The sequence below is a fragment of the Toxotes jaculatrix genome, chromosome 22 (genome assembly GCF_017976425.1).
Source record: "Toxotes jaculatrix isolate fToxJac2 chromosome 22, fToxJac2.pri, whole genome shotgun sequence".
NCBI lineage: Eukaryota > Metazoa > Chordata > Actinopteri > Toxotidae > Toxotes > Toxotes jaculatrix.
In genome coordinates this window covers 16,841,601-16,869,045 of record NC_054415.1, presented here as the reverse complement: position 1 = coordinate 16,869,045, position 27,445 = coordinate 16,841,601, and the positions used below count along the sequence as shown (strand labels likewise).

General features: G+C 43.3%; 1 protein-coding gene across 2 annotated transcripts; it reads right to left on the bottom strand.

The window, feature by feature from the left end:
- LOC121176566 lies at positions 1-27,445 on the bottom strand. 2 transcript variants are annotated; one of them, XM_041030659.1, is made up of 3 exons: positions 27,365-27,445; positions 17,047-17,116; positions 1-1,460 (listed from the first exon to the last, which is right to left on the bottom strand). In XM_041030659.1, the coding sequence occupies exons 1-3, from the start codon at positions 27,404-27,406 to the stop codon at positions 1,036-1,038; spliced, it is 537 nt and encodes a 178-aa protein (XP_040886593.1). In that variant the 5' UTR covers positions 27,407-27,445; the 3' UTR covers positions 1-1,035. The 2 variants fall into 2 exon arrangements, with proteins under 2 accessions (XP_040886593.1, XP_040886592.1); XM_041030658.1 differs by having other exon boundaries at positions 1-1,332.

The following is a 27,445-nucleotide window of genomic DNA, read 5'->3' as shown; positions in this document are numbered from 1 at the left end:
AATACAGACAGGTGAGGGCGGGGACTGACTCCTACTAAAGTCCACCACCATCTCCTTTGTCTAGGCCACATTCAGCTGCAGGTGATTCTCCCCACACCACCTGACAAAACTCTCCACAAGGCCCCTGTACTCATCCTCCCGTCCTCTCTCCACACACCCGACTATGGCTGTGTCATCCGAGTACTTCTGGAGGTGACATAACTCAGAAGAGTACTGGAATTCAGCCGTGTAGGTGGTGAATAGAAAGGGAGACAGCACAGTTCCTTCAGGAGCCCCGGTGTTGCTCATCAGGAGGACAGACTCACAGCTCTGCAGCCTCACAAACTGGTCGACCTGTCTGGTAGTCCTCAATCCATGAGACAAGGGGAGCCTCCACCTGCATCTTCTCTAATTTAGCACTCAACAGTCTCGGCTGGATGGTGTTGAACGCAGAAGAGAAGTCGAAGAACATGACCCATACTGTAAGCCCTCTGCAGCAGGTATATTATTGCATCATCAACTCCCACCTTGGGCTGATATGCAAACTGCAGTGGGTCTTGGTATGGGCTCACCAGGGGTCTGAGGTGTGACAGCACCAGCCGCTCCATGACCTTCATAACATGAGAGGTCAGTGGAATAAGCCTGTAGTCATTTCCTCTGGAAACCAGTGATCGCTCTTATTCCACTCCACACGTCCCTGGTTTGGTTTCTCTCCAGTCTCTCCTCCAGCTTCCTCCTGTAGTTGTCCTTACTCTGCTCCAGACTGTGTTTCAGTTCCTTCTGGACTCTCTTGAGCTCAGTGCGGTCCCCAGCTATGAAGGCCCTCTTCTTATCATTCAGAAGGGTCACTTGTCACCCATGGTTTATTGTTAGGGTAACAGCGCACCTTCTTGGTGGGGATGGAGTTGTCCGTGCAGAATTTGATGTACTCAGAAACACAGTCAGTTAGTTCATCCAGGTCGTCACCATGTGGTTCATACAGAGCAGGCCAGTCAGTGGTTTCCAGAGCATCACGCAGGGCGTCCATGGCACCATTAGACCATTTCCTAACAGTCCTCACAGTGACTGGCTGCTGCTGAACCACAGGTGTGTATGATGGGGAGAGCAGGACAAGACTGTGGTCAGACTTGCCCAGTGGAGGGAGTGCAGTGGAGGTGTATGCATTGGTGACATTAGCATACAGTAAATCCAAAGTCTTATTGTCTCTTGTTGTACACTGGACATACTGATGGTATGTGGGGAGACTGGAGGAGAGACAGGCATGGTTAAAGTCCCCTGTGATGAAGATGAAGGCACTGGGATGTTTAGTCTGCAGGTTGGCATTGACAGAGTGGATGACGTCACAGGCCGCGTCTGCTTTACCAGTCGGAGGAATATAGACGGTGATGGCAATGATGTTTTTAAAATCCCGTGGCAAATAATATGGACAAAGTCCGACAGCAATAACCCCTTAACACTCCGGCCTAATTTGCCCAAAACACCTGTCAAAAACATGCCCAAATTAAATTCAAAGCTGTTCTTGAGCCCTTAGAAGGACATTCAAAAGTTTGGTCTCTTTGTGAAGGTAACACTCTAAAGTTTTTATTTCAGCAGTCTGATCTACTGTAGGTGTAACTGGTATCGAGTAAGAGAATATTAAACACAGAAAAAAAAATTTTTTTTTTCCTTGCCTGGATTTTTTTTTTAAAAATGCATCTTTCTAATAACCTGGGCTTGTAGGATAGGATTAGATGACAACATATTTCTGTAGACTGAAGTCCTACCCATTCCATGTTAAAATTTCATAGCAATTGTACAAAAAATTGACTGTTTTGCACAGGTTTTTCAGTGGGTATGTCCAGGCGTTCTCAAGAGCTATCCAAAATGGCCACTTTGGATAGCTCTTGGGCACGCCAGGTGCCAAGTGTATAACTCCTGAATGCTTCAACATACAGACATCAATGACGGCTCTAATGAAAGGTGACACTTAGAGGAATCATATTCCATATTGATTCCTCCAATATATTAATATTCATATTCATATTCATATTCATATTCACAATTAGTAGTACAAAAATCGTTATGGAAGAGAGAACACATTGAATGCTCATTATTCTATTGAAACTAAACCTGCATTATAAGAAATTAGTCAGAAAAAGTGCTCTGGTCAGAAATCAACACCTTTATGTGAATGAATCACATACTATTCACAGCAAACTGTTTACATATTTACAATTTCACCTTCCTAAGTTTGGCCGCCTGGTTAGCTCAATTGGTAGAACATGAGACTCAATATCTCAGGATCGTGGGTTTGAGCCCCACTCTGGACGGCACCACCTCCACCTCCCCAGGTGGTGAGCCCACAGGTGGTGAGCCCACAGGTGGTGAGCCCACAGGTGGTGAGCCCACCGTAGAATTTCGGTGTGGACTGGGCGGCCGCAACCTGGGCCTGGACCCATATAAGCGGCAGATGATGACATCATCACGTTATTCTCAGCATGCCATGCAGTAAAGTCATGCCATGCAGTTAATCAACGGATCTCAGTCTTCAGACAGTTGATTGGTCAAACTGTGTGCTCTTGATTGCTGGGAACAAAAACCCACAGCCACATGGCCCTTTTGCTCTCTCCTGTTTCTAAGTGATGTGTCGGTCGCGACCGCAATGGCCATCTTTGAAGTGAACGACGGGAGCCGCAGCCGCTTTGTTTTTGTTTTTTCGTTCACGTGATTGGTCAACTACGTGACGTGCGGCGTGTCCGCACTAAGCCGGGAGGGGGGGGGGGGGTGTTGCGGTAGCGGGGGTTACAGACACAGGAGAGAAAGAGAGAGAACAGCCCCTAAAGAGACAACACGCTGAGAAGGTAACAAAATGAGTGACCGCAGGAAAATTAACTTTACACGTAATTTTACATTATTTTGTTAATAAATCAATTTAAGCAACAAAAAACATCTGCGGAGAACCTGGGGAGCTGAAAGAACTGGCACTTTTTAGCGAGCCGAGCCATAAGAAAATCACTACTGTTTTCACGCACGTACGCACGACTAGCTGACATCCAGTGTATTTGTTTACGCACGGTCTTGTAGCCCCTCCTCCTTCCACAATCACAACATGTGACGCTTCCCCGCGACTGCAATTTCATTGGCTACACGGCCATTAGATCAGATTCAGCGTAAGATATGATAGGCGGAGAAGACAAGCGTCAGAGTGGGCGGTGCACTTTAACGTGTTAGAGTCGCTCATTGGCTATTTCTGGCTGTGGGGGGGCCATAGATCTTCCTGGATGGTCAAATGAGGTGTCAATCAAAAGCAGAGGGCAGGGACTACAAACCAAGCTCCATGGTATTAATTTTCAAAACAAAACAGAGGCGACAAAACGTAGAAACGAAGGAGCAATAGCGCACTGTAGTTTTCAGTCGGAAAAATTCGATTGCAACTTTTGATCATTTATGCACCTAAAGAAATGTTTTTGACCGCATTTTTCAACTCGACGTGATTCTTTAGACTTTTCCCGACAAAACAAGACCATTTTTGTTGTTGTTGCGCTGCGTGTTGAACCGCAGGGCGACTAGTAAAAAAATAAAAACAGTGAGCGACGACAGTTATTACTTTGTTGTTTTTTAGAAGATGGTTTAGTTCTACCTAAAGTCGTTGTTTTATCTTGTAAAGGTTTATATCGCTGAAAAGATAAGACTTTCAGCTTTCAAATGATACGCTGCATGCGCACCACCTTAAATGCAGCAGTTATGTAGTGTTACGGCCCTGTGTTGGCCTTTCAGGGAGCTGTGTTGCTGCTGTTCTCTTTTGCTGTGTGTGTGCAGGTGATTGCTGGGCGGAGCTGAACTTGCACTCATGCAGCACACCTGAGTTGGCAAGATTGTAGAAGGCTTATAAGGGCCCAGCAGGCTTGCCTCGCTCTCTCTCCTCCTGGCATTTTAGACAGCAGTTGTGCTCTGTTGTTTGCTGCAGCCATGACTGGGTATTTGTCCTGGACATGGCTGGCCTGCTAACTGTTGGTATCAACTACCTATTCTTCCTAAATAAAAATGGTGAATTGTTGAGATTGTGTGTGGCCTCCCCACTTTGTCACTTTTGTGAGCCAGTTGTGACAAAATGGGGGCTCGTCCGTCCATTTGTTTGGTAAGTTTGGCAGTATGGATTTAAGCTTGGTATGCTTTGTTTCTCAGCTTGTATTACTGGTGTCTTCTCTAACTTCACTAGTAAGGTTTTGGGGTGGCCTAGAGTGAGTTAGAGGTTGGTATTGTCTCACATTAGAACTTTGAGTGGTTGATTTTTAGCTGAGTGCTAGTTTGGGGAGGCCTCATGTTTGTTGTAGGTTAGTTATTGGTTAAATTTGAGGTTTAAATTTCAGATTTGGTTAAATTTCAGTTGCATGTATTTGAAGGGTTTTGTTAATTTGATTTGTTTGTTTTTGGGTCAATAGTTGGTCAGGGGGTTTTTGGTGCTGTTTTCTGTTGTTGGAAGACAGTTGTGGAAATTAGTGGGCCATGTTGACAGTCATTGGCTGGGGGGAGTGCATTTGTTAGAATTGGAACTTTCCCTTGTAGGTTGAAGGAACGTTTCTCCTTTGGGATTCGTTCATGAAAAATTCTGTAGTGTTGCGGTGAAAGCAGTCAGAGCAGTTGTCTCGGGAGCACGTCACTAGAAGTCGGGGGGGTCGCTGTTGTACAGTTGCCTTTCTCGCTCTAGTGGTTTTTAGTGCATAAATACCCACTGTCATTAGCCGCATGAAGACTAGGGGAGAGTTTAGCAAGCTTTTGGAGTAGGTAGTTAGCGGGATTGTTCTAATTCATTGTGCATCTCAGTCATTAATGTGCTGTCATGGCCACTGTTGCTAGTTTTATCCAGTTTCCTTCAGAAGAACTTCTGAATAGTTGTACTAAAGAGCAACTTTTGAAGCTTGTTGAGCACTATGAGGTTGATATTGGAGAGAAACGGTTAAAGGAAGAAATTAAAGGATTGTTGAAAACCACTTTGGTTGAAAATGGTGTTTTGCCAGCTACAGTTCAGGCAGTTGGTGCGGCTGCGTCAAATCCTGGTGCTTTAACTTTCGAACAACAGAAAGAGCTGCTGCTGTTGCAAATGGAAAGGGAAAAATTAAGCATAGAGAGGGAACGAATCAGGCACTCATTAGAAAAGGAAAAACTGGGTTTAGAGCAGTATCGTTTAGATCTAATCAGGCAGGGAAAACTAAGTAATGCAGAGGAAAGTTTAGATGAGTCTGAATCAGGTCCACATGGTTCAAGAATGTTTGATGTAGTAAATAATTTGCGTCTACTGCCTAAATTTGATGAGAGAGACCCTGACACTTTTTTCTCCCTTTTTGAGCGGGTCGCAAATGGAAGAGGTTGGCCTGAAGCTGACTGTGTGGTCATGCTACAGTCTGTGTTGACAGGCAAGGCCCAGGAGGCTTACTCTGCACTCAGTCCTGGGGACAGTCAAACATATTCAGCAGTTAAAGAGGCAGTATTAAAGGCATATGAGTTGGTGCCAGAAGCGTATCGTCAACGCTTCAGATCCTGGAGAAAGTCAGAAAAGCAGTCACATGTTGAATTTGCTAGGGACCTGACAAAATTTTTCAACAGGTGATGTTCTGCATTAGAAGTCACAACCTTCAAGGAGCTGTGTGATTTGATGGTGCTGGAACAGTTTAAAGATTGTATTCCACCTGTTGTTTCCACTCATATTGCTGAGCGTGGAGTAAGAACTGTTTCTGAAGCAGCTATATTGGCAGATGAATATGTGTTAGCTCATGTGGGGAAATTTGAGAGAAAGGGCAGTTCAGAAAATGTTACTGCCAGACCTACTGGCCTAACTGTTAAAAATTCTTGGTCTGAGCCTTTTCGAACATCTCGTGGTCCTCGTTCAGCTGGGTCAAGTCATGACTGTAATTATTGTCTTGAAAAAGGACATTGGAAAGCTGAGTGTCCAATACTGAAAAGTAGGGGTGGCCGCTCAGGAGGCAAACATGTTAAACCTGTTGTTTGCACTGCTTCAGTGGTGAAAATTCCAATGGTTGCTAATGAGGGACCAGTGCCGGTTGTACCTGAGACTGATAAATATTCTGGTTGCGGGGCTTTTGTGTCTGAGGGCTTCGTTTCGCTCTCTGGCAGTGATAAGAAAGTGCCTGTAAAAATTCTTCGAGATACTGCAGCGAAGGATTCATTCATTTTAGAGTCTCTGCTGCCTTTTTCTCAGGCTACTGATACTGGTGGTTGTGTGTTGGTGCAAGGGATAGGTTTATCCACTTTGTGTGTTCCCTTGCATAGGGCCAGTATTTATTGTGGTCTTGTGGAAGGTGATGTCCATCTTGGTGTCATTTCAGCTTTGCCCATTGAGGGGATTGATGTGATTTTGGGCAATGATTTGGCTGGAGATCGTGTTTGGGCTGATGGTTCTCCACCAGTTAAGCCTCCTTCTTTGGAGAAAGAAGTGGTGACTGCCAAACAGGTGTTGCCTGATGTGTTTCCAGCATGTGCAGTTACACGTTCCATGTCTAAAGCACCATGTGGCTCTCCATTCCAAGAAGAAGTGGATGATATGAAACTTGGTTTGAATATGCCTGATTCCTCCTCTTTCTCTCAGCAGGAGCTTGTCAGTGAGCAGCAGGCGGATGCCAGCTTGAAAGGGCTCTTTGACCAGGTGCGGCCCACACAGGAAGCTAACAGTGCAGCCTTTGGATACTTTGTGCAGGATGGGGTATTGGTTCGTAAGTGGGTGCCCCAGGGTTTTGATTGTGTGGGAGTTCCAGTGGTTCAAATTGTGGTTCCTATGAAATTTCGCAATGAGGTGTTGAAGTGTTCTCATGATCAGACAGGTCATTTGGGAGTGAGGAAAACTTATAACCACATCTTGCGTTATTTCTTTTGGCCTCGTCTTAAGCGGGATGTTGCAGCTTATATAAAGACATGTCATACCTGTCAGGTTACAGGTAAACCAAATCAGTCTATTAAGCCTGCACCTTTGTGTCCCATCCCTGTTGTGGAGAACCCATTTGAGCATTTGATTGTTGACTGTGTGGGGCCTTTGCCCAAGTCAAAGTCAGGTTCAGAGTACCTATTGACTGTGATGTGCCAGGTGACGCGTTATCCAGCTGCGTATCCCTTGCGAACAATTACAGCTAAATCAGTTGTTAAGGCCTTAACTCAGTTTATTGCCATATTTGGCATTCCTAAGATCATTCAGAGTGACCAAGGGTCAAACTTTTCATCACATCTGTTCGCTCAGGTTCTTAAACAGCTGCATATAAAGCATAACCAGGCTTCGGCCTACCACGCTCAGAGTCAGGGGGCCCTGGAGCGGTTTCATCAAACCCTTAAGTCACTGATGCGCTCATATTGCACTGCAATGAACAGAGATTGGGAGGAAGGGCTCCCATGGTTACTGCTAGCTGCAAGAGAAGTGTGTCAGGAGAGTACAGGATTCAGCCCCAACGACCTAGTTTTTGGCCATAAAGTTCGTGGGCCTTTGGCTGTGCTTCGTGATGGTTGCTTGCCAAATGACCCCCCAGCAAACCTATTAGACTATGTCAATGGTTTTCGGCACAGGCTCTATATGGCAGGTCTGTTGGCTAGACAGAAACTGGAGACATCTCAGGTCAGGATGAAACATTTATATGATCGTCATGCTGAGAAGCGCCAGTTCAGTGAGGGGGATCAAGTACTTGCTTTGTTACCAGTGGTTGGGTCACCATTTCAAGCAAAGTTTGTTGGACCTTACACTGTGAAACATCAGCTATCTGAACAAAACTATCTGATTAACACTCCTGATCGCAGGAAGAGACATCAACTATGCCATGTAAATTTGCTGAAGCCATATTATGCTCGTGTGTCATCTCAAGGTGAGCCAGTTTCCTCTTCACCAGATACAAGTCCAGCTTTGACAGCTATTAATGTGGGGCAGCCAACTTTTGATGGGGGGGAGGAGGATGTGGTTGCACCTGATGATTCGTTACTGCGTGGTCGTTTGAAGAACTCGGAGTCCCTTAAAAACCTGGAGGGTTTATTGGGACATTTGCCTGTTGAGAAGAGGGTGGAATTGGCGAATTTGATTCAAAGTTATCCATCTTTGTTTGGTGACACCCCCTCGAGAACAAATTTAATCGAGCATGACATTGATGTTGGAGATGCATGCCCAATTCGTCAAAGGTTTTATCGTGTCTCTGAAGAGAAACGCAAAATAATGGGTCAGGAAATACAATATATGCTTGACAATAATATTGCAGTGCCTTCTTCCTCCAGCTGGGCTTCTCCTTGTTTGCTTGTGGAAAAATCTGATCGGTCTCCACGTTGTTGTACAGATTTTCGAAAGGTGAATGCTGTAACAAAGCCAGATTCCTTCCCTTTACCACGTGTTGAAGACTGTATTGATCAAGTGGGAGCAGCAAGGTTTGTGAGTAAATTTGATCTACTCAAAGGCTACTGGCAGGTCCCCTTAACACCTAGAGCACAGGAAATCTCTGCCTTCATTACTCCATCAGGGTTGTATTCCTACACAGTCATGGGTTTTGGTTTGCGTAATGCTCCTGCCACCTTTCAAAGATTAATGAATTTAGTTGTTAGTGGGCTTACTGGTTGTGCTGTGTACTTGGACGATGTTGTGGTATACAGTGACACTTGGGAAAAGCATGTTGCTCGTATTCATGCCTTGTTTGAACGTTTGGCTCAGGGAAATTTGACCATTAACCTAGCGAAATGTGAGTTTGCCAAAGCTACAGTAACATATCTGGGCAAGGTGGTGGGTCAAGGACTTGTGCGGCCAGTGACTGCTAAAGTGGTAGCTATTAAGGCATTCCCTGTACCTACAACAAAAAAGGAGCTCATGAGGTTCTTGGGCCTTGTTGGTTACTACCGTGGCTTTTGCCGTAACTTTTCCTCTGTTGTGGCCCCTCTCACTGACCTGTTGAAGGCCAAAGCTAAATTTGTTTGGTCTCAGCAGTGTCAGCAAGCCTTTTGCCATGTGAAAAGTCTGCTGTGTTCTGCTCCAGTTCTTTTAGCTCCCAAGATGGATCACGCTTTCAAACTGCATGTAGATGCCAGCCATATTGGGGCTGGGGCCGTTCTTTTGCAAACTGATGACCAAGGTATCGACCATCCAGTTAGCTTCTTTTCTAAGAAGTTTAACTCCTACCAGGTAAACTACTCAGTGGTAGAGAAAGAGGCTCTGGCATTAATTCTGGCTCTTCAGCATTTTCATGTATATTTAGATTCTGGAATGCCCCTTACTGTATTTACAGATCACAACCCACTGACATTTTTAAACTCCTTACAGAATCCAAACCAAAGGCTCATGCGATGGGCCCTGTTTTTGCAGCCTTATAATTTAGATATTCGTCACATTAAGGGAAAAGATAATGTGATGGCTGATGCTTTGTCCAGGGCACCAGTGTAACTTCAAGTAATATTGTTCAATTGACTTTTGTGTTGTCCATTGTGGTCTCTGTCTCCTTCTTCCCCTTAAATTGCTCCTAGGCGCCAAGGTTGCTGAGGTGGGAGGATGCAGTGGCTGTGAAGGTGCCACAAGGTCAAGCTGTGAACTGGTGAGCCGTTCAGGGCCAAGGCTGTATTTTGGTTGTGTGTTTGCACACTTATTGGGAATCTGATGTATTTTCTGTGATGTGTTTTAATAGTGGTACCTTCCTGAGAGAGCTAATGGTCCAGGGTCGAGAGTCCTCGCTAAGAGGGGGAGTGTTACGGCCCTGTGTTGGCCTTTCAGGGAGCTGTGTTGCTGCTGTTCTCTTTTGCTGTGTGTGTGCAGGTGATTGCTGGGCGGAGCTGAACTTGCACTCATGCAGCACACCTGAGTTGGCAAGATTGGAGAAGGCTTATAAGGGCCCAGCAGGCTTGCCTCGCTCTCTCTCCTCCTGGCATTTTAGACAGCAGTTGTGCTCTGTTGTTTGCTGCAGCCATGACTGGGCATTTGTCTTGGACATGGCTGGCCTGCTAACTGTTGGTATCAACTACCTATTCTTCCTAAATAAAAATGGTGAATTGTTGAGATTGTGTGTGGCCTCCCCACTTTGTCACTTTTGTGAGCCAGTTGTGACAGTAGGTACAAAAAAACACAGACATGTCCGAGAAATAGCATGACGGCCCGCCGGCGGGCCGTCGGAGCGTTAAGGGGATAAGTTCCACGTCTGGACTGCACACGCGCTCCTTGATGTGGATATGCTGCGATTTACACCACCTGTTGTTGACGAGCACGGTGACCCCCACTCCTTTCTTCTTACCGGCCGCAGTGGTGTCCCAGTCCGCTCGCACTGAGTGGAATCCAGCGATCATAACATTTGAGTCCAGTATCAGTCCGTGCAGCTACGTTTCCGTGAAGCACATGATGCTGGTCTCTCTGTACTCATGCTGGGTCCCTGTGAGCGCCTCCAGCTCGTCCATTTTGTTTGCCAGTGACCTGACGTTCCCCATGATGATCGCGGGGACACAGGGTTTAAAACGTCGCTTCTTCAGTCGTCTTCTCACTCCTGCTCTGCATCCTCGTCATCTCCTCCTCAGTTCCTCTGGGATTTGGGGCTTCTCTCCGGCCAAGAAGGATGTTGGCCTCAGAGCCAGCAGCTGATCTTGTGTGTAAACAATGCACCAGGAGCAGGAGAAAAAAGTTTCTGAATCTCAGAGTCATGCTGCCAAAACACTAAAAAATCAACCAAGGACAGAACAAAAATGAAAGTAGACAAGAAACAGGCACACTAAGACACTAAACACTAAACACTAAAGAAAAGCTTGGAAAAAAGCACGGACTGATACTGGACTCAATATTTAAATTATCTGAGGGCTATTGTTCAAAGTTGAGATGGTAAAGGGCCAGGTAAAAGCAGGACCATTCAACAAAGGGTCTGCTAGAGTGGCTTCACACTTTATCTTGCTTGATTTACCTCATGCCACTGATCAACAAGGAGGACTGAGGTGTATCCAGGACTTTGGCCTATAACCTTGATCCCAGGACAATCTTTGTAATCCACCAGGCCATCCAGGCAGCCTCTATCTTCACAAACATTCTTCCAATTTGAAAAAAATAACATCAATTGTAGGCTTAGCTGATCATATCAACAACAACAATAAAAGAACTAATTTCAATAGACTTAAAAATCACCAGAGTAATATGGGCCATCAGTCGAGTTTCTGTTTTCTCAGTATTTAATCAAGCCTGATAAGTGTTTTCATATCAGTGCTGCATTATTTTAGGCTCTACTTCCTGTCAATCACCTCACACCTACAGGAGGAACTGAAAGTCGAGAAATTTCAAGATCAAATATTGCTTCAATGTGGGTTTAACCCCAAATTAAAGTGTATGTTTGCAATTATATGAAATATACTCACTGAGATTCTTCTCCACATTGACATGATTCATCACATCATTTGTGCTGCCAATCTCCAAAACTTTTGCTTTGTGACAATAGAGCATTATTGTGCTGGAGGTAGCCATTAGAAGATGGTAAACTGTGGCCATAAAGGGATGAACAGCCACAATACTCAGACTGTGGCATTCAGGCCATTATTGACTGGTATTAAGGCCCAAAGTGAGCCAAGAAAATATTCCCCACACCATCACACATCCAGCCTGGACTTTTGACACAAGGCATGTTGGGTCCATGGATTCATGCTGTTAAGGCCAAATGCTGACTCTACCATCTGCAGCCTTAGCAGAAATCCAGATTCATTAGAGCAAGCTACGTTGTTCAACTGTCCAGTTTTGATGAGTCTGTGTTCACTGCAGCCTCAGATTTCTGTTCTTGGCTGATAGGACTGGACTGTATAGGGGGAGTGTTATAGGGTGGCAAAGAAGAGCTCACAACCTACTCAACAGCAAACAGGAGACAGATACAGCCAGAGAACAGCTGGTGAATATAGTGGAGCATTTAGCAACTAAAGAGCCAGATATTTCCCTCAGGGGCTGGTGGAGACCAAAATGTAGCTAAAAGATAATGAATAAAGCATTAAGGCACAGGAAGTGGTGGTTTATAATGATTTTAACACAGAGACGCAGTGGAGAGCATGTTTCAAGCTTGTAGTCTAAACCTGCTCCATATGAAAAGTGCCTGGAGATAACTTTTGTTATGATTCAACAATATAGAAATAAAATTGACTTGATTAGATGCTACTGTGCCTTCAGAGATGCTGGTTGGTTGTGTGTGTATGTAGCATATATGGTACATGCAGAGTTAAATATGTTTTCAAGATACTCAAACCTTAGGAATTAAGTGGGCATCAAGAAAGGTGGTTTTTTAGTATTCACAGGAAATGAAAACAAGTTTTAAGCTAAACTTAAACTTAAGAGCGTAAATTTATGTAAAGAAAACTATTCTAAGAAAAATCAGAGAAACAGAAACAAAATGTGCAACTGCATAAAGCAATATGTACACAGATAAACAGCTCTAACAGAACAGAGGCTTCCATAGTAATGCACTTCTTTGTACGACTCTGCTGCTACTACTTCAATAACAAGAGCAACAAGAACAGTACAGTACAAGTAAATATGTACCTATGCCTACGAAATGTTGCAATGTAATGTGATGCGCTACTTAGATACGTCTCCAGAGGGCGGTCACACATTTTTAAAGCCTACAGCTTCCCGAGCACTCACAAATGATGCAGACAGTATCCAGCTACAAAATGAAACTTCAGTTTTTACATATGCATGAATAATTATTCTATGGTCTACATCCTCGACCACTGTCATTTTCGCACCATAAAATATAGTGTCTGTGCTGAAACCCAATAGGGCTGGCAATATATACACAGTATATATATATACTGTATGGCAAGCAGTTTAGGAAATTATTACACATATATATGGAATGAAACTTGAATACATGGAATGAAACTTGAATATATGGAATGAATGTATGGCCATTTTGTGTTTTCGATGAGATTACAGACTACAGATGAAGGTGACACACCATAAGGGAATCAGCTTGAAATTTAGTGTTGGCACTTTTAAACAATGAGGAGATAATAAACACACTGGCGACTGTATGTACGGGTCAAAATACAGGTAGCCAAAACCAGTACCATTCTTCCAATGAATAAATTTATTCTCTTTTTCATCGTGGAAGATTGTTGCGTGACTTTTGTCCGAACAAATCTTTTTACCACCAAAGTCACACAATAACACAAAGTCACACAACAATCTTTAAGACATCAAAGTCGCACAGTAACCTAGCGCATTAATGTTAAAATTGTCATTTTTGTTAATGGAGTCTGGTGGCTTTGAAGAGAGTAAGATTATGGCTACTGCTGGAAGGGTTATTACTATTTAAATTGAAAATCATGTTCTGTTATTACCTCCTGTGTCCTGTGCCTGGGAACAGCCTGACCGGGGACCTGCACTCAGTCTTCCACAATGAAAAAGAGAATAAATTTTTTCATCGGGAGAATGGTAGTGGATTTGGTTACCTGTATTTTGACCCGTACATACAGTCACCAGTGTGTTTATCTCCTCATTGCTTAAAAATGCCGACACTAAATTTTTATTTGATTCGCTCATGGTGTGTCACCTTCATTCGTAGCCTGTAATCCCATCGAAAACACAAAATGGCGGTAGTGACGTCCAACTTTCATTCCATATATATGTACATATATATATATATATATATATATATATATATATATATATATATATATATATGTGTGTGTGTAAACATAGATTTATATGTTCATACTGGACTACTTATGAGCCATATACATGTGATATTAGATATAGATTACTGTTAGCTACTTGGAATAAGATGTTTCCTGCATACTTAGGCTACGTCAAGCTGCTTTTCCAGTATTTTATAACATTTTTAAACAAACCTAAAAGCGATGCTTGAGCATTATCCTACAATTTCTTCCTGTTTTTGTCTTCTTCTCTTTCTTACTGGGGCTATTCTCTCCAAAATAGTTGCAGCAGTGTTGCCATCCTGTTTCAAAAATAAATAAATAAATAAAATAGAGAAGGAGCATGTTGGTACCTTAATTTTTTATTTTAACTAATGTAAGTTATCCTACTGCTTATAATGGTGTAATGCTGCCTTTTGTAGTTGTGTTTCATGTTAAATTTAATTCATTATTATGATTATTATGATTGATGATTGTTAGGCTGTTTTGGTGCCCCCCCCCCCAACACACAGCGCGTGATGCGCTTGTAACGGAGGAGCTGAGGCCAAATCATAATCATAACAGGAAGAAACCTCCAACAGAACCAGACTCAGGGTGGGTGGGGCCATCTCCCTTCACTGGTTGGGTTGAGATAGGCAACTGATGATATGAAAGCATTGTGTTCAGTACTTATTTTCACTGCCTGTTTAAAAAATTGTGAGTTTGTGTTTTAAAGGATTTTTTGAATGTCCTTTGTTCTTGACAGAGCACGATGAATTGTTTTTAACATGTCAGTGTCTGTGGACAAAGGGATCAGGGACAGAACAACTCTCATTAAGAATGTAAAGACATTAGAAACTGTTCCTCCATCCAAACATGCTCAGTGTCCTGTTCCCTCTCTTCTGTTCTCTCTCTCTTTACAGTCAAGGCATGTTTATATTTCCCACAGACAATAGAGACGATAAAAGTCGGTTCATTATAAAATGGCTCCTGTGTGCTTCACCACGGACATCCCCTTTGAAGTTCCCATGGTAACATGCCATAAGAGATAGTGCTACTGACTCTCTGAGTGGACTGAGTCAGGTGAAAACCTGTGGATCCAGACCATCCAGAGTACGACTGAAGGCCAATTCAGAACCAATCATGTCGAGAGATCAGGAAAACAGAGATTAATATGCTGCAGCTTTGGCTTTCCATTTGACTAAGGCCTTTGAGCTACATGTGCATATGCCAATTTCACTCTGACTCAGTTTTTTTTTTTAGTCATTCCTTTTCTTTTCAGTTTCCAGACTCCTCACACCACCCCGCCTCTGTGTCAGCATGACTCGGGTGAAATTATCCTAGCAGCCAAGTTATAACAGCTCACAGGTCACTTCCACCTCTAACTCTTTGCAATGAGGAAATGATACCAAAATAAATAGCTCTCAGTCACACATTGACTTGGACGCATGAAATGTCACACCAGGAAAAAAACAGTTCAACTATTAACCATTTAGCTGAAACTCATATTATTCAACATCAGATTCAATCAGCAGGAAGATTTAGTCACTACAGGTACTTCATGCTCAGTACATGTTTTCCATATTTCATGTAGACAATTTTTAAGACATTTCAAGCATTTAGAGATTCGTAATGTAGTTACAAGCAAACTCTATCTGACAACAAGTTCAACAAAATAACTAAGCTTGCAAGTGCCTTCCAAAACAACACACTGTATCTGCTTAGGTAAAGGAAAGATCATGGTCACAGTTTTAAAGTAAGAAAACAAGTAGAAAAGAGTAACAAAGTTAGTTAAGTGAGTCAGTAAAAGACATAGTATAGTATATTTAGAACTGATTCAGGTGCAGATCCCTGCAGATCCCTGAGTGCTGGTCAAACACAGAAACATCAGATACAAAACCTTGATGATGTATAAAGTTTAAACACAGGACAGCAATGATGGTCTAAAGGAAATAAATCTTTTCCAGTAGTTACATAATATCATCTATCTTTACTTTGTTAGCATTAGCCACCATTTGCTATGACCTTGCCAGACCAGACTGTAGCAACAAAACCCCAAAGTGTAATGCATTCAGTGAGGGTATATTCCTGACCAAGATGAGGCTGAGTGATACACCGAAAGCTTTAAATTAGCTAATTTATTTGATGGTAGTACCTAACTGGAAAACCATGGTTTTATTGTAGCTTAACTTTCATTTTTATAGCTAGGGGCACCAGTGCCATTGTTTGTGATAAAATTGCACAAAAGTAATTATCGAGAGCGTGGAATACAAAAAGTTCACGGGGCAATGGAGCAGCTACCAAAAGTGCAGTCACATAAGATAAGATGGGTTGTAAACAAGCTAGCGGGTTTTGAAAGATTAGCTGCACAGTGGTGCTTTGAGCTAAATGCTAAATGTCAGCTTGTTTAAATGCTAATGGTGGCAATGGTGATAACATACTGATGTTTAGCAGTTATAATGTTCACCAATGTCACCATCTTGGTTTAGCAGTAGACATCCTGAGACCCAGTCCTGTAGAGGGTTCACATGCCAAAACCTCATTTTAATATCTTTAATATTTCTTTTTTTCATGGTGAAAGAAATGTATTTAATTATATTGTAATCAAAGTAATATTCAACCTGCGACCGGCTCACACTTCCTGCCAACATCAATCATTTTAGGGAATAGCCACCTTCTACCATCAGGAAACATTTTACAGGAAAGAGGACTCTCAGGCAGTCCTGTGAGTAAATGGCAGCCCCAAGGATGTGATGCACAGTGCCGGGGCCTCCAGAATATATTTAGTCCACTTTGAAAGTGTAAGCAGACACAAGCGGTGCAGGTTGCAAAGACAAGACAACTTGGAATAACGTCTTTCAAAGCTCTGTCTGATACTGTTACACCCAGTTATCCCCCCTCCTGAGGGGTCCAGAGGGCTCTGAAGAATGGAGCTAGCTTACTGTAGGTGCTGCGTGCGCGCACGCAGCACCTACCATCATTGCTTTTAACAACAAATATGCTCCCAGCTTTTCCTGAGTAAACACTTTCAGTAGCCCAAGCAAAGTTCTAATTTCTGTAAGTGTGTATTCCTACATTTCTCCCTCATAAATATGAAATGAGCTGGATGAGGGCAGGCACGCTGCGTGGGATTGCTCCTTGACATGTCTCTAATTGAAATGAACAGCACTTTGGCCTCCCCTTCTAAGGCCTGCCTGATGCCATTAGAGGGGATCTGAGGCCATGGTGTGCGTGTGTGTGTGTGTGTGTGTGTGTGTGTGTGTGTGTGTGTGTGTGTGTGTGTGTGTGTGTGTGTGTGTGTGTGTGGTTTCATCTGACACTCCCACACACTCTTCCATCTGACTGTTTAATCATAAAATAATCCACATTCACACTGCTAACAACAGCAAGGACACTTATAGAGTGAAACAGCACATTTACTCACCCTGAGAGGAAGAAGCTGTAAAAATGTTAAACCTCAGGAGCTGGGACTGACATACTCACCCAACACCTCAATGGACTGACGGAAACCACAGCAAACACCAGTTGTTTGTTCCTTGCACATTGTTTCCATCTAGTGGAAACAAAAAAGACTGCACTAAGGTAAACTGAGAACACACACTCATTCTTGTCTTACATTAGTTGTCGGGACATTAATTGACATATTGCAGTCCCTAACCCCTTACCCTAACCAAAACCCAATTCTAACCTGAACTCTCAAACAGCCATTTTAAGGTGTTACAAAGGTTAGAAAGTGCAGACCAGGCAAAATGTCCACACTTTCCCCAATGTCCACACACTGTGTAGCCATACAAGTACACACACACAAGGATGTATTCATGCCACAGGTGCAATCAGTGCTAACACTATCAATAATGCACTTGCATGAGCCTGAAGTCTAGTCAGACCTGAAAGCAGCTTTCAGTTTGTTTCAGTTTCCTGTTTGATTTCCAGAGCCCTGGGGGCAGCCACAGGCACACACACACACACAAGTGCTGCTGTTATGTAAGCACCAGCCACGTGTTGCCGTGGGAACTGAGGAAAGGATGGGCGACTACAGCAGCTTTAATGTTTTGATCTATTCTCACTGCTCTCGTCAACCTTATTTGCAGCAGCAGGCATCTGTTTTTCTACCATTCCACTACCTGCTGAGCAGCACACAGCAGACACACACAGTCAGACAGGCAGTTGGTCAACATGGAGGAGCATGTAGGAACTAAAGAGAAAAGATACCACTTCACATGAATGATGAGAATGGTGATGTTGATGCTGGACGTGGAAACAGGGTACACCGGATGATCAATCATTATAGGTGGACAGTTTGTCCACCTGAGGGCATTGACAAGTTCTCCAATACCGATACCAATACTGTTTTTTTATTTAACATTAACACATCAGTTAGCATTTTTCAATTTCAATTCAATTTTATTTATATAGCGCCTTCCACAATCAAAATTGTCTCAAAGCGCTTTACAGAGACCAAGAGCCTGACCCCAGAGCAAGCACTTAAGGCGGCAGTGGCAAGGAAAAACTCCCTTTTAACAGGAAGAAACCTTGAGCATTTGAAATTTGGTTATTAAAGAATTATGATCAATACATGTAGTTAAAATCAACTCATCAGTGGTGGATAAACTAGGTAATAGTGACTTCATTAAGAAAGTCTGATCTTGTGTGTGTGTGTGTGGCATAATTTAGGGAGCACAGCAGCGTGCAAGTGTGTATTAACAGTGTCAGTCTCTGTTCCTGCGGTGTCTTCGGCACGGTGAGAATGCCACAAGTTGGTGTTTGTGTTTCATTACAAAATGCTTTGTTATTCCAGAATGGTCCACAGATGACCACATTCTCAGCACAGAGAGACTAAAACCACTCAGCATGATGGAAAAGAAGTGCTGTGGCCTGTAAAAAGCAGCAGCTCAGGCTCTTTTCTGTTGTTCTGCATGAAGTCAAGTGGCAGTAGAACTTTTTTGTGGGGAATGAAGAAGTGGTGCTCTGCTGTTTCATCAGCGAGAGGCAGGGGAAAGGCTATAAAAGGCAAGTGTTCCAGGTCCATTTTCAACAATCTAGGCCAGCGACTGTGACGTTAAAAAAAAAAAAAAAAAAAAGCCAGTGAGGAAGAGGAGAGCTTGCATTGCTCATCAACATGTACAAGTGGATGTGGTTGAGGAATGAATGTGTGTACATAAAAACACTACAACATCGGCAGCGCCACCACCACATCAAGGAGCTTTCTGAGAAACAAAGCCCTCTGTGTGCTGTTATTGTTGAATTCGCAGGAACCCGAGGCATTGCGTTATCCCCACGTAACCCTGGCACTTCCACCTGCAGAGTGAACTGGTATGGCTGGTCATTTGGTTTGGTTCCAGTTACTTGGGAAACAGGTGCTGTGGAGAGAGCAATCTCCCTCCTCCTACTCCTCCTCCTGGCGTTTGACAAAGACAAATGACAGACCCAATAAACTCTCCCAGAAAACGGATGTACAAACAGACAGGAAGAAATCCACCAGCAAATACAGAAGCGTTCTCTGTTTTTTGTTCCCTACTCATCACTCTGACCTCACAACTGTTCTTTGACCCCTCACCACCCCCCCCACCCCCCCCGCCACCGCCTTCTGTTGCCTTGGGGATGTATTTCACTTTAGAGGGCTTGCAGGGTGTGAAGGCTGTGAGAGAGTGTCAAGGGAAGAGGTGGAGGAGGCGGTGGTGAGAGCATGTCAGGCGGAAGAGACGACAAAAAGCCTTGTCAGAGTTTTGTTGCCACAGGCTGCCGTGGCACTGAAGACCGGGTCGAACTTCCTGCGGCCATCGTGACCTCAGATAACAGCTGGACGTCGGCCCTTGGCTCAGCTACTGACCTTCAGTGCTGGTTAAAGAGGTTAAAGAGAAGGTCAATGCCATCTCCAGACCAATGGAAATCAGCACCTCCCCTTTTCAGTGGTGTGGCTTAGAGTGTCACGCACAGACGTCAAGCAGCATGGGATATATGACACACTCTCACTCTCTCTCCCACTCTCTCTGTGTCTCTCTTCCCCTCTGTGATTGAACAGGACACTGGAGAATGGCTAACATAGCAGCGCTGGTTCATGTGACACTCCCCACTGCCTTTGGCCTACTTAGCTGAGCTTTAGCAGTCTGCACTTCCCCTGACAACTATCTCCTGTTTGACTAACTCCAATCCAACTACCTCCTCACTTATCCAGCTATTAAAAACAATCTAACTGTTACCTTGCTAACTACCTTTCTGACAAATATTTACATAAATTTTTCTTTTCATTTTTTTAATATCCACTAGCTTCTCATCCTCTGAGTTACCCACCTCTGAGTTACCTCACCTATCATCTGAAAGGCTTCTTCAATTCCAACCGACTGGTGGACAATCCAGGTGACTTCCAGGTTGCCTTTGTATAGTTTTTGGAAATACCATGGATGACCGAGAATCTTCACAGACATTTCACAAGTAGAAAACTACAATGTCTCTGGTGTGGAACAATTAGCCTCACTCTTGTCTTGCTTTTGTAATAAAACCAGTAAAATGTTTTTCTGTGATATGTTCAAATATAGAGTCATTGAGTCATTTAACTGACTCAGTCATGCCAAGTTAACAGCAACATTATCTATCTGACATTAGCCAAAACAAACAAACGGTCATACCAGACCAAGTAAGGCAGTAACAACAAAAGCGCTTGAGTGTAATGAATTCTGCTCTGTCTCTTCTGAATTGAACTTTTCTTCATTTGTCCGAGGAAGATGTATAATTATTACTTTTTTTTCAAATGTTACATAATTTAGCTTTAAATTCTGTTCCAAAGACTGCGGGAAAACTTTCAAGCAAGCTAGCAACTTTGGCTCAACAGTGCCCACATGTCTAGAGTATTAAACTGCAGTGTATCCATCATCCAGATCATCGTATTTCTAAAAGCTGCACAAAGACAACTGGACTTGATTGAGGTTCTTGAAGACATTTTCATGTCTCATCCAAAAAGTTTCTTCGGTTTTAACGGGCTGGTGGGGAATCCAGGTGTTTAGTTTACTATGGTGTCATTCACACCTTGAGAGTTGTTTAGGCCTAGAGTCGCATTACATTTTAAGAACAAGGGACACAGATTTGAGGACAATAATGTTCTTATTTTAAGACCAATGGTTTAAAAGTGGTGTGAAACCAGCCATCACTCAACAGAGGAGGTGGCCTAGGACACCAGTTACCACCCACACGCAGTTTTGGGATCCCTCCCCAGACAGATCAACACCCATTCACACCATGGCTCATGTGACTGTAATGACTCACATGATTGGATGGTGGGACGTGGTGTGAATGAGTGTAGACCTGTCTGGGGAGGAATCCCAAGAGTACATTATAAGTAGCTGATAAGTGGTGTTGAAGGCCACGTCCTCTTTTGAGTGACTTGTAACCTCAGTTAGAACTGAAGAAGCCTTTCGGATGGGAAGTGAAACGTCTTCAAGAACCTCAAGCAAGTCCAGTTGCCTTTGTATAGCCTTTAGAAAAAAACATATATGTGCGTGTGCGTGTGTTACACATTGTGGAAACAGCTTGTTTCTGGCAGGAATAAAAAGTTGAAGTGGGAAACAGACCAGTTACCACACATGTTCAACAATCTCTCCCCCAGCTATCTTCTTTTCAAATAACACACCTCTCTTAATTCAACAACCCTTCCGGTCATCTCCACCCTATCCACATATCATCTTAAACTAGAGCTGTGTCGATAAAGTCGATTCTCCTATTCTCATTTATTTTGTAAGGATCGATTTGTACGTGCTCACGTATTAATTCGCGTCATCGAACTCATGCATGCGCACATGGTGTGAAGCTACCAAACAATGAACATCGTCGGACAGTAAGAAATGCTTAGTTAACGTTAAAAATAAAAAAGTGCAAACTTGGGCATTACTAAATTACATCGGACAGTAAGCACTGCGTACTGTCTGATGCCATGTTCATTGTTTGGTAGCTTCACACCATGAGCGCATGCGTGAATTCAATGACGCAAGTTCGTACGCGAGCACGTACGAATCGATCTTTACAAAATGAGAATAAGAGAATCGATTTTATCGACACAGCTCTATCTTAAACTCTGTCATCCACCTTTCTTTTCCATTTCTTTTTTCTTTTTTTTCTAAACATTCCCTTATAAAGCTTTTTCTTTAGTATAAATCTGGACATGAGACACATTTTGAGTTGTCATAGTAGACAAAGTACAGGTGCTTCTGATAATGAGACAGCTTGAATGCTACCAGGACCCTGAAACTGACACATCTATGCCATTCATCCATCATTATTTATTATTATTGTGCTATTACTGTGCCATTACTATTATATATATCCAGTCAAAACTTTCCATGGCCATCCATGTCTGTACTTCCCATCCCAAACTCTCCTGGAAATTCTATCCCCCTCTGACTTTCTTCTCCTCTTCTGCAACTCTTTCTTTGTTATTTTAAAAACAAATCTCTATATCTGATCTCTTCAAAACTTTGCCTTCTCCAGCTAACTCCCCTTATCTCTTTGGTCCTTGACACCTCTTTCCTTTCATTTTATACAGTGGACTCGGTATGTATGAATTTAACTTATTTATATATATGTGTGTGTGTGTTTCCACTTCACCATGCAGCCTTTTGAAATAGATCCTCCTCTCTCCATTCTGTTGCTGTGAACACTTCCTGGTGGCAGAGATGTCTTGGTCATGCTCAGCAGTTGTGAATGCCTTGTTCTGGATGCCAGAGTAAACAAGAACAGCGTGTGTGTGTGTGTTTTTTTCTTTTTGTATGTGTGTCTGGAGTGCGGGGGGTCTCTTCTGCCTACACCACATTTATGACCCAGAGCATCACTTTTTCTTCTTCTTAAAGATTTCTGTGTAATATATCTTTAACCTCCACACCACCCCATCCCCCACCTTCCTTCCCTACCTTCTGCTTTCCTTGCTGGGAACAGCAGACATATGGATTGTGGGTTGCTTGCAGAAGATCTTCGTTAAAGCCAGAGCTGATGTTCCTACAGTGCAGCAGCTCAGCCAAATAAAAGGAAGTAGAGTAAAAAGAAACATATACAAAATAAGGACATAAACTGTAATATTGTTGCTCTCCCTCCTTTTATTTATCACTCTCTGTTTCTTCCCTGCCTTCCTCTCTAATAAAGACACAGACAGTTTTCTCCTCCAGTATCCGTGCTCTGCTGAGGTTTCATTTCACGTCCTCCCCAGGCCGGTTGTATGCCAAACAGCCTGGTACTGGGCCAGACTCTCCTCGCCAACTCATCCTCCATCCTGCGGGCCTCCTTAAAAATGCAATCTGCCACTCACCTCTGACCATCCCAGCTCCATTCACAGTTTGATCACAAGTTTTCATCAAGAAGGCACACAGTGAATGAAAAGGTGATAAGTCAGAGTTTATTTTCATGATGTCAGAGAATGAAGTCTCCTGATTTCTGTGACTCCCTGCCCAACTTTCCTCTAGCACCACCAACAGGCCCAGGTTTTCAAATCTGATTCCCACTACCACCACTGAGGTGCCCTTGAGAAAGTCACTGAACACCAAACTGTGGGGTTGCTCAGTGGCCAGCAGGTCAGACTGCAGTAGCTTCCTGGTGTGAATACACATTCAGTGTGTGAGTGTGGTCAGGGTGTTCCTGCAGAAGAGAACCAGGCTCTCAGTGGAGTTTCCTTCAGTAAATAAAGGTCATAAAAATTCAATGTCAGACTCTTGAGCATGTGAGATTTTCTTTCTACCACCGGTCAAAATATGAACTTAGGTGCTGTAGGTTCTGTATCTCATAATCTACCAGTATGGCTCTGAAATTTGCTGAGAACGTTCATGCTCTCCAGAGGACATCCAGGCAGCTTTCCATGAAGTTTACTCTGTACATCCAGTCGTGCTCCACAGAGGATAAGCTCTTTGGATTTTTTTTTGCTCTTATACCATCCTCAAGACAAAGGCTGACACACCACCAAGTGTGAAGTTCCATGACTGAGGTTCAAGTTGTGATATTGTTTGGCTCGTTAGCAAGGCTTTAGCGTAATATGCTGGGTAGCCATAGAAGAGTCCAGTTTCAATAATACTGTCAGCTAGAGAAGGTGAGTACACAGATTTTCCCTCCACCACTCCCCTGAATAATACATTCTTTCAGATGGCTCATTGGGGCCTTTTTTTAAAATGAGCTGCTTTGAGAACCATCTTCCCATGTCTCTTTCCCATGCCTGAGGAAGCCTGTCGTTTGCAGAGGAAATATTTGAGGAGTGTCCATTACCGAGGGTTTGTTATGAAAGACTCCTGACAGCCAAAGAAAGTTGCTCCAGCCTGGGAGGGCAGCTGGCCCACGAAAGATGATGAGGTCACTGCGAATAGCGAGCGGGGAAGGTTGGCTCAGAGCTGGAACTGGCAAAGCTCTGGACAAACAAAGCCTGTCTCACTACTTTTTATGTCGAACGCAGGGTAAACACATTTCATAATCAAATGTGTGGTTGCCCAACCTACGTGGAACGCTGATTAATTTACTATATGTTTGCATCTGTTTACGGTGGATCAGGCAGCAGAGGCAGGGGCAACCATCTTACAATCCACAGCAGCAATGAAGAAAGTGATCACTCATTAGTTTCTTTGTTCCTGTCTCACTCTTTTATCTGTCTGTGGTTTTCCTGCTCGTTCCCCTTCTCTCTCTCTCTCTCTCTCTCTCTCTCTCCCCCCACCTCCCTCTGCAGCAGTGTAATGTCTGCAGCTCTCACCCCTCTGCTGCCTCCTGCGTCACTTCCCTTTCTGGTCGGCTGTCATGTAAACACAAGCACATCCCCGCTCACAGGCGTGCTGTCACTTACAAGCTCAAACACACACACACACACACACACACACACCCAGTCACATGGGAGCTGCTAATTATGACCACATAAACCCAGCGGAAATACAACTTTCACAGCTGGCTAGCACATAGTTCATAGACAAAAAAAAAGAAAAACAAAACAACAAACACGCACCCTTCACTTCAATTATTCAACAAATGCACACCAAAGGAAAAAAGATTAGCCTCTGATGCTGAGGCTACAAATAGCAAAGATTTTTTCCTGCTGCTCAGGAGAAAGGACGAAGAGACAGAGTCAAAGATTTTGTAAAGGATGGAGGGAGGAAGGTTTTTAGCTGCATGAATTAGAAGGAAGAGGGGGGAAAATGAAACTGGTGTCAGGCAAAGCCATTTATACACAAGGTAGAGGAGGAAACGATGAAAACAACACATGCTTATTTATATCCAAAAGAAACAGATCTATTTGTTGAGACAAGGCGAGTGTCAACATCTGACAGACGTCACGCGCAGTCTGTGACGCAGATGGGAAAGTCTGTCTTAGTGCATGCATGCCCCCACAAAAGCAGACACAGATAAACAGGAACACACACACACACATACACACAAATACAGGCAGGCCATGGCTGGACTCTTCTTACACAGCCATTTCAAGCATGTCACTAATCTGAGTTTCAAGCTCATTGGTGGAATTCTGTGCATATACGTTTGCCAAGTAATGCTCTCAAGGGGCGGAAATAACAGCTTTAGTAGCTCAGAAAGTTTGCTTCAAAAGGCTGATGGATTTATTCGGGGCTAATGTGGCTAAACAGCAGAATTAATGCTAGTTACTGGTTAATGCCGCAAGATTATTGCAAATTTCATTATCATGCAAGTGCTAGTGGACAGCAAAGTTACCCTTGCACCATCTTGTCAGGGCACATTTGTATTTTTTTTTAACCAATAGAATTACAGGAAAATTCCTCAATTCAAGAAAAATATATTTATTTGGTTTAGATTTTCAAAAAAATCACACTGAGAAAAAAAAAGGTCACAGGTTTGTTATTGGTTCATAAAGACTTACAGAGTCACTATTTGGCTGTTACACATTATTTTCCCTGGATTCTAAGCTAATACATACTATTCCTTCAATATTATGCAAGGAATAGCTTCAAGTAGGGAAACTGCTGACCCTTCAGATGGGGCCCAAAATTTTTGAATTATTCTGTTTGTGCAATGATGAAGTAAATCCATATTTAAATAGATTCTTGACAGTACTTGTGTTCATTCTGATTATTTTTACAGTAAATTAAAACTGCTCTTAGCAGCATTTAGCAGCTAACAGCCAGATACTTCCCTAAGGAGTTGGTAGTGACCAAAAACAGAACTAAAACAGAGGGAATACTGGAATACTCAGCACACAACACCAGAGACGGCGTCAGAAGAATGCTAATGCTACTAAATCTGTGTCTGCTATCTTGCTAACACCTTCGCCATATTAACTTTATAAAGTGAAAATATTTCAGTGCGGTGTTTCCAGCTTGTTTGTGCCTATGATCTCAAAGTTAAAGATACTGTGTTCTAAATGCAATAAAACAAAAAAAAAGGGAAAAAAATGGCAGGAGAGCTGGAACAAGTTTGGCATTTCTGCTCCATCAGTGACTTAAAACACCAAAGTGATTATCGGAATTGTTGCCAATTATTTTTTGGGCAACTGACTAATTAATCAATTAATAATTTCAGCCCTAATTTCAAATGTTTCAGAGTGGAATAGTAATTGTTTTTGTGTGGTTTGTAGGTTAAATGGTTGTAATCTTGTTAACCAAGGAGGGGAAGAATAATGAAGGGTGAAGGTCAGTTTGATTCTTACATGATGATTACAAGATGATTCAAAAGTGGATCAAGCGTTGTTTCCTTGATTTGAATAAAAGTGGATATTAATATGAGGGTGAGTAAGTCGACTGCAGTTTCCTCATATCGTCATATTCAACGCCACGTGAATTTATGTCATAAACAAACTTTTTTTTTTTTTTAACCTGGGTTTCCTCTCCCCTATTCCCCAGGACAGCCTTTTCCATAAACTGGTGCTTCCTCCAGTTGGCCCCTATCTGAGCGTCAGCCTCCAACAGCTGGTGAGCATCTCTCCGGAAGAACCACTTGCATTAACACGGTCAATTATTTCCCCTCGCTGCTTCACTGCTTGAGACTGAAACTGCAGCCAAAATTAGAGGTGGTTGGAACCCTGTCATATACACGCACAGATGTGACTGCCCTGTTATGAATCAGCAAAATGCTGAGTGCTGTTTGTGTGTGAGTTGGGGGGGGGGGGGTATGGGTATGGCCACAGCAGAAGGCAGGTGGGTTTCTTGTTTTCCTACTGAAATACAGAGTCTGGGTGGCTCTATTAAGCCATCAGACTACAGGCTCTTAAGTTTTGTTCACAGCCAGGAAACTGCCTTAACTCATATTTATAACCCATCAATCCATTACATTAGGGAATTGATTCATAATCAGAATTCATCCTTTATTATACAACTTGTTTTGGTGATTATAATCAAATCAAATAAGTGTCACACTCAGTGGTTGTGACTGATTTTGTGAACTTGCTGTGAATTCTTGGCACATGTGGACGCAGAGCTTCAGGTTGAGCTTGTTAAAAAGAGGGGGGCGGGATGTTTCCAGTCAAGCCTGGAGCACCGTGCATGAACATCAACACACTGCTTTTTCAAGCTCCGGAGCGGAGGCCCTTATTCCCCACTTGTTTATTTCAACTTCAATTTCTATGTGCGCAACAGCACCTGGAATGCGGACACACTGGCGAACGCAGAGTGCGAGAAAAACGCACATGGCACGGGATCAACAATCCTCCCTGCAGGAATACTGCGCTTTCTCCGCCACAACACACACTTTTCCAACAGCGGAGAGATGCGGGTCCTCACTAGAACAGCACACTACCAGGCACAACACAAGCGCGCAAACGCACTTGCGGCAGCAAACACAGAGCCGATCCCACATCAGCCGAGCTATTAGAAAGAACTTCACTCACGCTGAACGACGCCTCCTCTTCTGCTCCGGGACCAGGCGACATTTTCCTTCTCTTTTTAAAGTGCGTGTCATGGCTGGCAGG

Coding starts and splice junctions, on each gene's coding strand:
- LOC121176566 (XM_041030658.1), bottom strand. CDS start 27,406: ATGTCGCCTGGTCCCGGAGCAGAAGAGGAGGCGTCGTTCAGC. Junction 17,117..27,364: donor AAGAGGAGGCGTCGTTCAGC/GTGAGTGAAGTT, acceptor TGTTTCCACTAG/ATGGAAACAATGTGCAAGGA. Junction 1,333..17,046: donor TCAGTCCATTGAGGTGTTGG/GTGAGTATGTCA, acceptor CTGGTAAAGCAG/ACGCGGCCTGTGACGTCATC.